This window comes from Petaurus breviceps, unplaced genomic scaffold (genome assembly GCF_028583685.1).
Source record: "Petaurus breviceps papuanus isolate PSGF00001 unplaced genomic scaffold, PetGlider_PUasm1.0 138, whole genome shotgun sequence".
Classification (NCBI taxonomy): Eukaryota; Metazoa; Chordata; class Mammalia; order Diprotodontia; family Petauridae; genus Petaurus; species Petaurus breviceps.
In genome coordinates, this window is record NW_027185694.1 from 14,399,626 (window position 1) to 14,411,208 (window position 11,583).

The 11,583-nt window shown below is 38.9% G+C and overlaps 1 protein-coding gene across 1 annotated transcript; it reads right to left on the minus strand.

The window, feature by feature from the left end:
• Positions 1–10,416: 10,416 nt before the first annotated feature.
• On the minus strand, positions 10,417–11,346 carry LOC138143415 (olfactory receptor 13D1-like). Its single transcript, XM_069064629.1, has one exon. It carries the CDS (start codon positions 11,344–11,346, stop codon positions 10,417–10,419), a length of 930 nt encoding a protein of 309 aa, XP_068920730.1.
• Positions 11,347–11,583: the final 237 nt, after the last annotated feature.

The following is an 11,583-nucleotide window of genomic DNA, read 5'->3' on the forward strand; positions in this document are numbered from 1 at the left end:
TGATTTCTCCACTGGTGCATTTCTATTGTCATTTTCCACTCTGCATCAATGGCCTAAGGGAAAGTCTGGGGGGGAACCTCTATACTGTGAGGTCAGAACACTTCCCAGCCCAACCTTGGCCCTAACTGTTGGCTTTACATGAATGCCCAGTCCCCCCCCCCATTATGTTTTTCTAGCCCTTCCCAAGAAAGTCTCCCAGGCATCCATTTTTACTTCTTCTTGGCCTGGCCCCCACTATAGGCCTTTGTTTGTTTTTCCCACCTATCAGTACAGCCCCTAAATGAGTCACTTTCTGCCCACTATGACAATATCTCCATCACCCCATCACCAGGCACCAATTGTGAGTCAAGGGTTTGACTCTCAACAAAAGAAGTGGGGATTGTAGTAGCCCCTGATTTTGTGAACATCCCCCATCTCTCCCCATCATAGGAGAGCTGCCTAGGAAACCTGCCCAAAACCAAACAAAGAAAATCTGCCAAGTAAACCTGCCCAAGCCTGCTACCTGAAGCCCATAGCTCCCCCTACCCCCTTCTGTTCAGTTCTCAAAATAGATTTGGGAACTTTCCAGTTGAGCAACAAACTGACCACTGGGCAACAATCATTAAGCAATGCTAACATTTATGCTGTGATTTTTGTCTATACAAACCCCGAGATGTATATGCTTGAGGCTGCCTGATTTGGGTACATGACCCCTGGCAGTCCCCAGGTTAATAATTCACCACAATAAAAGCTCCATTTAAATTAATAAATGGTCTCCCTCGCCGTCATTCTATTACATTATTAGTATCATCAATTTAAAAAAAATAAAACTTCCCAAAAGATAAAATTAAATCAGATCAGGATTTTTCTTTTGCTTTAGACTAAAGTGAGCCTGAATGTCATTTTACTTTCTAGGACAAGGTTTTGTTGTCAAGTCACAGATTCCTCATTAACTCCTTCACCTATGCTAGCAAGCATGTATAGTGAAAACTTTCTGATGGGGTGAAGTTGAGGACTGTAACAAGACAACAGAAACTGTCTACTGGGAGGAGAAAAGGTATTGGCTGTATTTGGCTAGTAATGCCCACAGTAGGGAAAAAGGGAAGATAGAGGACTTTTATTTTCTTCTTCTAGATTTATTATTTATTTTAACATTCTTTTCTTTTTGAATTTTAAGTTCTAAATTCTTTCTCTCCTACTCCCTCCCTCTCTCCCATCCCTCCCTCTGTCTCCCTTCCTCCCTTCCTTTCTCTCCCCCCCCCACTTCTTCACCCCCTGAGAAGGCAAGAAATATGATATTAACTATATTTGTGAAATTATGTAAAGTATATTTCCATATTAGCCTTATTTTGCCAAAAAATAAAGAAAATGAGAAAACTATAGTTCAATTTGCACTCAGTTTATCAGTTCTTTCTTTGGAGGAAGATAGAATTTTTTAATCACAAGTTCTTAGGAATTATCCTGGATCATTGTCTTGATCAGAGTAGCTGAATCTTTCACAGTTGATCATCATTACAACATTGCCATTACTATGCACAATGTTTTCCTGGTTCTTCTCACTTAACTTTTCATCAGTTCATATAGTTCTCCTCATGTTTTTCTGAAACCACCCCTTTGTCATTTCTTATATCACACTAGTACTCCATCATAATCATAACCACAACGTGTTTTTACCATTCCCCAACTGATGACCATATCCTTGATTTCCAATTCTTTGCTATCACAAAAGAGCTGATATAAATATTTTTGCACATATAATTTCTTTTCCTTTTTCTTTGATCTCTTTGGGAGACAGAGCTAGTAGTGGTATCATTGCATCAAAGGATATGCATAGGTTTATGCCCCTTTAGCCATAGTTCCAAATTGTTTTCCAAAATAGTTGGATCAATTAATTTCTCCACCAACATCTCATTAGGATACTTATTTTCCTGCATTTCCTCCAGCATTTGTAATTGCTAATAAGTATGAGGCAATAACTCAGAGTTGTTTTAATTTGCATTTCTCTAACCAATAGTTATTTAGAGCATTTTTTTCACATGACTGGATAGTTTGGATTTTTCTGAAATTATCTGTTTATGTCCTTTGGCCATTTATTAATTATGGAATGACTCTTGTTTTTATAAATGTGACTTAATTCTCTATATATTTGAGAATTTAGGCATTTACCAGAAAAACTTGCTGTAAAAATTTTTTATATTATTTCATTCTACATGGTATCTTTTGGTAAAATGTAGTTTCCCCAATTATCTCTTTTAATTAGGTATGTTTTTGCTTTTGCTTTGTCAGAGATCATGATTGCTACTCCTGCCTTTAAAAAAAACTCTACAATTGAAGCATATTAGATTCTGCTCCAGCCCTTTATTTTATTTAATTTTTTTGCTTTTTTGGAGAGCAATTGGGGTTACGTGACTTGCCCAAGGTCACATGGCTAGTAAGTGTTAAGTGTCTGAGGCCAGATTTGAACTCAGGTCTCCTGACTCCAGGGCTGGTGCTCTGTTCACTGCACCACCTAGCCACCCCCCAGCCCTTTATTTTAACTCTGTGTATCTTTGTGTTTCAAACTTTTGTATCTTGTAAACAACATATTGTTACATTCTGGTTTCTAATCCATTCTGCTCTCTGCTTCCATTTTATCTCATTCAAATTCACCCTTATGATTACTGTGTATTTCCCACCTTCCTATTTTCTTCTTCTTCTTCTTCTTCTTCTTCTTCTTCTTCTTCTTCTTCTTCCTCTTCTTCTTCTTCCTCTTCTTCTTCTCCTTCTCCTTCTCCTCCTCCTCCTCTTCCTCCTCCTCCTTCTGTCTGTCTCTCTTCTATCTCTCCTCAAAAGTCTACTTTGCACCTAACCATTGCTTCCCTTAATCTGCCTTCCCTTTTATCATTTCCTCCTTCCACTTTCTCTTATCCCTTTCCCATTCTATTTCCTTATAGAGCAAGATGGATTTCTATACATAACTGAGTATGTATATATATATACACATATACATATGTATTTTTCTTCCTTCTTTGAGCCAATGAGAGTGAAGTTCAAGCATTACCTGCCATTCCCTCTTTTCTCCTCTACTATAAAAACTCATCCTTGTGTGCCATTTTTACTTGAAAAAATTTTCCCCATTCTGTGTCTCCCTTCCTTCTCCCAGTGCATCTCTCTTTCTTTCCTTTCATTTTTTTGCGACCATTTTAACATAATTGATTCACACCCACAGTCCTGTCTATGTAAAATCCTTTAACTGCTCTAATAATGATACAATTCTTGGGAGTTAGATGATTTATTTTCCCATATAGGAATGTAAACAGTTTCACCTTATTGTCTCCCTTAAGATTTTTCTTTCATGTTTACCTTTTTATGCTTCTCTCGAAACTTGTGTTTGAGTGTCAGATTTTCTATTCATCTCTGTTCCTTTCATCAGGAATGTTTGAAAGTCCTCTACTTCATTAATTATACATTTATTCCCTGTAAGAATTAGAGACAGTTTTGCTAGGTAGGTGTAATGTAATGTCAAAAGAAGGCAACTTCCCAGGTTCAAAATACCAGCATAGGTGCTCTCTATTTTATTCAGTAACAAACCCAGAACAGAGAAGATCAAAACATGACATCATTCAAAATACAGTATTTACTAAGCATGATTAAATAATCTCCAAGTACTACCCCACCCCAGGATCTTCCAATCATTCAATAGATTACAAAGTCTCTGTTCTAAATACTTCTCCACCCCTAGGCTATACCTTCATTAAGTCCACCACAAAGCCCCTCTTCTCAAATGGAGATTAGTTTCCAAACATAAGTAAAATACATTCATTTGCTCAACCATAGAACACAAAAAGGTCAAAAGTTCCCCACCCCTGGATCACAATTGAATCTACCCCAGAGTTACATCAAGTTTAAACACAGCACTTAATACCCAAATGGAGGTCTTTTCTTCATCTTGACACGAGGCAAGTTCTCAGCAATCTTAGTTCCTGGGGAGACAAGGCTTAGCAAGGCCATAAGATACATTGCCAGTCCCTTCATGAATTTATCCTCTGTCTGTAGAACAGTCCTAGAACCCCTGAACACATTAGCAAAGCCCTCTCCCAGGATTTCTGCAAACATACAACAAGAAAATCCTTCTTCAGGGCTTCTGAACCAACAGAAAGGCTCCCAGACCCCTGCAACAACAGCACTGTCCTTCACCAGTGGACAGTATTCATTCTGTCTGCCGGACAGTCTCCAGACCCCTGCAACAACAGTACTGTCCCTCACCAGTGGACAGTATCCACTCTCTGTCTGCAGGACAGTCTCAGGCCTTCTTAACCAAATACCAGGTTCCAGGACTTCTTCAACAGGACAGTCTTTCACCAGTGGACAAATCTGGCAAAATAACATCAAAACAGACAGACAAAGTACCAGCAAAACAGCCATGTCTCCTCAGTCCTTGGCAGCTCAGGGGGCAGGTCTCAAAAGTCCAGGGCAATTCAAAGCGGCCACCAGCAATTCTCTTAGTCTCTCTCTCTCCACGAGGTGCTGCTTCCAAAAAAAAGATCTTCCGCCTCTCTCTAGTGTCTCTCCAAATCTACATCACCAGCTCCTCCCAATTCAGGACTTTCTTTTCACATCAACAAGCCCATCCCACAGGTGGGATTAACAAACTCTGGGTTTTAACACAATCAATTTGAAAACCAAGCCAATACAGGGGAATCTTTAATTGCCATTACTATCACAGTAGGTTATACTTGATTGTAACCCTAGTTTTTTGCTTTCTTGAATATCATGGTCCAAGACCTACACTCCTTTAAGGTGGCAACTACTAAATCATGTGTGATCCTGACTGTGGCTCTGCAGTATTTGAATTGGTTCTGACTGGCTGTAATATTTTCTCTTTTACTTGGGAGTTCTGAAACCTGGTTATAATATTTGTGGGAGTTTATATTTTGGAATTTCTTTCAGGAGGTGATCAGTGGATTCTTTCAATTTCTATTTTACCCTCTGTATATAAGATATCAACTCAGTTTTCATTTGCAATATTTTGAAATATGATGTCTAGGCTCTTTTATGGATCACGGGTTTCTTATAGTCCAATAATCCTTAAATTAGCTCTCTTCTGTTTTCCAGATCAGTCATTTTTCCAATGAGATTTTACATTTTCTTCTATTTTTCATTCTTTTTTACTTTGTTTTATTGTTTCTTGATGTCTCATAGAGTCATAAGCTTCCACCTGCCCAATCCTAATTTTTAGGGAATTATCTTCTTCAGTGAGATTTTGTATCTCTTTTCCCATTTGACCAATTCTTTTTAAAAAGAGTTTTTTAAAGGAGTTTTTTCTTCAGTAAATGTTTATGTCTCTTTTACCAACTTGTTAATTCTCTTTTTATAATATGAATTTACTTCTACCTTTTTCTCACAACCCTGCTAGGTACTCAAGATCCAAAGAGAAAATAAAAAAAAAAACAGTCCTTATCCTAAAGCAAAATTGCTTACTCCTAGGGGATATGAGCATTTAAATAAATAAAAAATGAAGGGGCAGCTAGGTGGCACAGTGAATAGAGCACCAGCCCTGTAGTCAGGAGTTGAAATGAGTTTAAATCTGGCCTCAGACACTTAACACAATACTAGCTGTGTGACCTTGGACAAGTCACTTAACCATGATTGCCCTGCATTCTCCCCTCCAAAAAAAATAAAAAAAAAAAAGAAACAAAATTTGAAGAGGGGGAGAATACTTATAAATAGGTAGAATAGGAAAGGCTTCCCATAGGAACTGTCATACAACTTGAGCCTTGAAGGATGTAGGGGATTCTAAGAAGAATATGTGAGAAGGAAGACAAGAAGGATAACCTATTTAGAGACAAGGAGGCAAGAGATGGAATGCCAAGAAGCATCATGCTAAGGAATGAGAAGCTCTTGCACAGCAGATTCCCACCAGGAGATTCTATCTCAGAACTCTTTGTTGTGTGATAGCAATGGGATAGCAGTTTAGACTCCAAAGATATGGGTCATTATCAGTGTATAGACATTTTATCCCACCTCTGCAATCACCCACATCTGGTTGGATAGTCTTTCTTATTGTGCAGAATGAAGAAACCTCTGTTTTTGTTGCTTATTTGCTTTTTAGAGTTAAAAATTTGATCTGTGCTAATTTGAAAAACTTCATAAGATTTTGTCATCTTGGTTATTTCACTTAATGGGTTTTGAACCTTCTCCTTTGGGAGGATTTTCAAATCACTGAATGTCATTCAATCCCTATGTCATGCATCCTTTCTCAGTGAGCCAAAATATGTCTCAATATTGCAGTCCTGTTGAATCAATTAATGAATACATTTATATTGACTGTTACTTTCTGTGCCTTAACATGCATGTCTCAGGTGCAATGAGTAATAATCTGAAATGAAATTGAGAATATTTAAATAAACCATTACCTTTGCATGGGTGCTGTGCCTATAGAAAGTGAAACCTTGTGAATTTGGATTCAATTAATAACAATAACTAGCATTTATATAGGACTTTAAGTTTTGCATAGCACTTGACAAATATTATCTCATTTTGTCCTTGCAACAATTAGAGGTCCAGCACTCTATTCACTATATTGCAAAGCTATCTAATTAGTTCAGATCATGTAATGATTTGATCTAGTTTACCTCCTAAACTCGAACTAATGAACTGGTATAAACTATGACTGGTTCCAAGATCAGCACTCTAAGTACTGCATCAACTACCTTAGGAATAGGTCCTGTGTTATATCTATCTTTATATTTACAGAGGCTAGCACATTTCCTAGCAGTAGTAGGTACTTCAGTGTCTGTTGAATTAAATACATTGAGTTCTTTGAAAACACATTTGAAGACAGTTTTCACTCACTCATATTGACTTGATGCTTTATTATTGTGTATAAGTTCAATTTTCCTTTGGGTACATTTTGTTGTACATAAGTATTTGCATATTTTCTTTTTCTGTTTGTTTTAAATAATACTGTATTTTTTCCCCAATTGCATGTAAAAACAATTTTTAAACATGTTTTTTTTTATTTTGAGTTCTAAATTCTTTTCCTCTTCCTTCTCCCCTCCCTGAGATGGTAAGCAGTTAGATATAGATTATACACATGAAGTCATGCAAAACATATTTCCGTATTAGTCATGTTGTGAAAGACAACACAGATTGAAAAAAATCCATAAAAAATAATTGAGAAATAGTATGCTTCATTCTTTATTCAGACTCCATCAGTTCTTTCTCTGAAGGTGGATAGCATTTTTCATCATAAGTCCTTAAGAACTGTCTTGGATCTTTTTATTTCTGAGAATATCTAAGTCATTCAGAGTTGATCATCACACAATGTTGCTGTTACTGTGTACAGTGTTCTCCGGGTTCTGCTCACTTCACTTTCCATCAGTTCATGGAAGTTTTTCCAGGTTTTTCTGAAATCATCCTGTTTGTCATTTCCTATGGCATAGTAGTATTCCATTGCATTCATAAACCAGAACTTGTTCAGCCATTCCCCAATTGATAGGCAGCCTCTCAGTTTCTAATTCTTTGCCACAACAAACAGAGCTAAGAAGCAGTCTCCCCTTGCTTCTCATGCTTCTCTTGCTTCTTGTATCTGCATGTCAAATTTTCGATTCAACTCTGGTTTTTTCAGCAAGAATGCTTGAAAGTCCTCTATTCCACTGAATGACCATATTTTCCCCTGAAACATGATACTCAGTTTTGCTGGGGAGGTGATTCTTGGTTTTAATCCCAGCTCCTTTGCCCTCCGGAATATCATATTCCAAGCCCTTCGATCCCTCAGTGTAGAAGCTGCTAGATCCTGGGTTATCCTGATTGTGTTTACACAATATTCAAATTGTTTCTTCCTGGATGCTTGTAATATTCTCTCCTTAATCTGGGAATTCTGGAACCTGGCTATAATATTCCTTGGAGTTTTCTTTTTGGGATCTTTTTCAGTGGGTGATCGGTGGATTCTTTCAACCTCTATTTTGCCCTCTGGTACTAAAACATCAGGGCAGTTTTCTTTGAGAACTTCCTGGAGGATGGTTTCTAGGTTCTTACTTTGGTCATGGCTTTCAGGAAGTCCAATAAGTTTTAAATTATTTCTCCTGAATCTATTTTCCAGGTCAGTGGTTTTTCCCATGAGATATTTCACATTGCCTTCTATTCTTTCATTTGTTTGGATCTGTTTAACAGCATCTTGATTTCTCATAAAGTCATTAGCTTCCATTTGCTCCAATCTAATTCTGAAGCAATGATTCTCCTCATTAAGCTTTTGATCTTCTTTTTCCATCTGGCAAATTCGGCTTTTTAAGGCATTCTTCTCCTCATTGCCTTTTTGAGGCTCCTTTGCCATTTGAGTCAGTCTGTTTTTAAGGTATTATTTTCCTCAGTCAGGCTGTTGACTCTCATTTCATAATTTTCTTGCATTGTTCTCATTTCTCTTCCCAGTTTTTCCTCCACTTCATTTATCTGCTTCTTAAGGTCCTCTATGGCCTGTAACCAGCATGTATTTTCCTTTGAAGCTTTTGGTGCAGGAGTTCTGACTTCACTGTTTTCCTCCTGTTCCATGCTTTGCTCCTTTTTGTCCCCAAAATAGGAATGTAATGTTGGAATCTTCTGTCTGCTTTGTTTCCTTTGCCTGGTCATGTCTCCCCTCAGTCACTTGACCCCTGGGCTTTTTGTCACAGTAGGACTCAGCCACTAGACAGGGGAGCCTTCATCCCAAACACTGGGGTTTTCTCAGCTGCCGGAGGTATTAGATGGGTGCCCTCTCTGAGGTCTCCACAAGTTCTGGCAAGCTGGACACACACCCCAGGACCTCCACCCTAGACTGCAATCCAGATTCAAGCAGGTTAAAGCAAGAGCAATTACCCCTCAGACTGGTGCTTGATCCCCCTACACTCTGCAGGCCAGGAGCTGAAGCTGCCACGTGGCGCTGGCTGGCTGTGCTGGCATCTCAGTGGCTTCTCGCCCTGGGGGTAAAAGCCACACACTCCCACTTACTGGTCCCAAAGTCCAGACTGCACTGACCTCTCACTTTGTCCTTCACATCTATGTGTTTATAAATCTGGAAATGGCCACCACTGCTGCTGATCTGGAGTCCCTCTGGCCAGTGGCTGGTCAGGCCCACCCTGGGGCTAAAGCCTCTGCGTGGGGCTGGGCTTGGCTCTCAGAGTGCTGCGCTGGATTTCTGCTGGCCTGCCGGGCTGTCTTCAGAGGGAGGTTAGCTTTTCTGTGTCATTTTGTGGGTTCTGCAGCTCCAAAGTTTGTTTAGAGTCCCCTTTTTACATGGATTGGGGAAGGTAGAAGCTGGGGCCGCTGGAAGGTCATGCTTCTACTCTGCCATCTTGGCTGTGCGCGCCCCTACCTCCCCCCCATCCCCGCCCAGATCCACATATTTTCTTGGTATTCCTAAATGGTGCCTCTAATTCACACATAATCATGTCAAATATAGGGAAAAGGATCTTTCCTTCAAGGCTCTACTAGCATCCAGTTAGTAATACAGTCAACAGAGTTCTGTGTATTGAAAATAGAAAGATCAAATATTTTCCTGGAATAAGGATATTCTGCATTAGCCAGTAGTGTAGAAAGACATGAGAATTGTAGTCTTATGTAAAAATGCTTAGTGACTTCACTCTTTTATAATGCTTTCTGTCAGACTTTGAATAGTAGAAAAATAATCTTGCATACCTTCAAATGTTTAGTTTGTTCAGGTTTTTGGAAAATCAAAGGCATATCTGAGAACCTGAAGACTAATGGCACTTTAGTGGGCAAGCATTTCTTCTCAAACATGCCTTTTTTATTCCATCAGATTGAGGATAGTGTTGGGTCAAAAATATTTCAAATTTAGTGATGGTCAGCAAGTAGTAGAATCCCTTTTGGATAAGTACATAGTGATGGATGAATAAGAAAAGACGAGTGTGCATGGAAGGAAGCAGAGGAGTGGGGAGCATCACTTGCAGGTACTCCTTTTTTCTGGAGTAGGGGGCTTTATCCTAATGAAAAACTCCTTCATGGGCAGAAGTAAAGGAAATTTGAAGTTTATAGGCAACAGGTAGAGATTCTGAGGGGCACATGGGTACATACTCCCAAGATATTAAAAAAAATATGAAGAAAGCTTTCAATCCATTGCATAAGTATTCTATGTTGGATTTTGGGTAAAATGTAGGAAAGAATCAACCAGTGAGCATTTATTAAGCACCTTCCATGTACCAATTAGTGTACCAGATTCTGGGGATAAAATTACTAAAGATCCCTACTCACAATGAGTTAGCTATCTATTATAAAGATTCTTTCTAAAGATTCCAAGAATTCTATTTAATGAACAACACAGGACAAGGATGATACTATGGTGGGGTTAGAATGGACATGGATAGAGGGATGGATTTGAACACTGATTTTAATATCAATGATTTCTGAGTGTATATTCTCTATTCTTGTATTGGAAGTGTAAAATAGAGAACAATGGTGTATGCTTTATGTCCTTTTAAAGAACATCACCTTTTTCACTGCTGCCTTCACTTCCTTGTTCCTCAGACTGTAGATGATGGGGTTTAGCATGGAAGTCACTGCGCCATAGAATAAGGCAATCAGTTTGTCTGAATCTGGGTCCTTTGCCTTGGGTTTTGAGTACATAAAGAGAATGGTGCCATAGAATATGATGACCACAGCCAGATGTGCTGAACAGGTGGAGAAAGCTTTCTTCCTTCCTTCAGCTGAGTTGACTCTCAGAATGGTAGTAAGGATAAACACATATGAGATGAAAATGAGCAGCACTGGAATCAATGTGACCAGTGTAACTGCTACCATCATGACAAAAGCATTGAGGGAAATGTCCACGCAGGCCAGTTTCAGGACAGCCAGGATTTCACAAAAAAAGTGATCAATGATGTTATTTCCACAGAAGGAAAGCCTCAATGCAAGGATTGTTTGTAGTAATGAATTTACACTCCCTACTATCCAGCTCACGGCTGCCAACTGCACACAGACTCTCATATTCATGATGATTGTGTATCTTAAGGGATTGCAGATGGCCACGTACCGGTCATAGGCCATCATGGACAGCAGAACACACTCTGTTGTTCCCAAAGCATGAGTAAGGTACATTTGTAACGCACATCCCGGGAAAGAGATGGTTTTCCTGACTGATAAGAAATTGACCAACATTAAAGGAACAAAGGAGGATGTACCAAAGATATCCATGAAGGAGAGATTACTAAGGAAGAAATACATGGGGGTGTGAAGGTTGGAATCCAGAATACTCAATACAATGAGGGAGGAGTTCCCCAATAAAATGATCAAATATATCCCAAGGCATAGCACAAAGAGAACAATCTCAACATTGGGATGCTTAGAAAGCCCCAGCAGAAAGAATTCCAGCACAACAGTCTGATTTGCCCCATTCATTCTCTTAACCCTCTTTTACTTTTAGCATTAAGAACTCAGAGAAAGATCCAGGACATTCACATACACATTGCTCTTTATGGAATGGGTGAAGTGAACAAAATAGTGTTAAATCTGATTGCATTTTGCATCCTCATCTTGAACTACACAGATGTGTGTCTGTACTTGTGAAGAGTTCTAGTGTCTAACTCATGACTGCAAAGTCATTCCCGTTCTAGACCCAATACCTCCTAATACCTT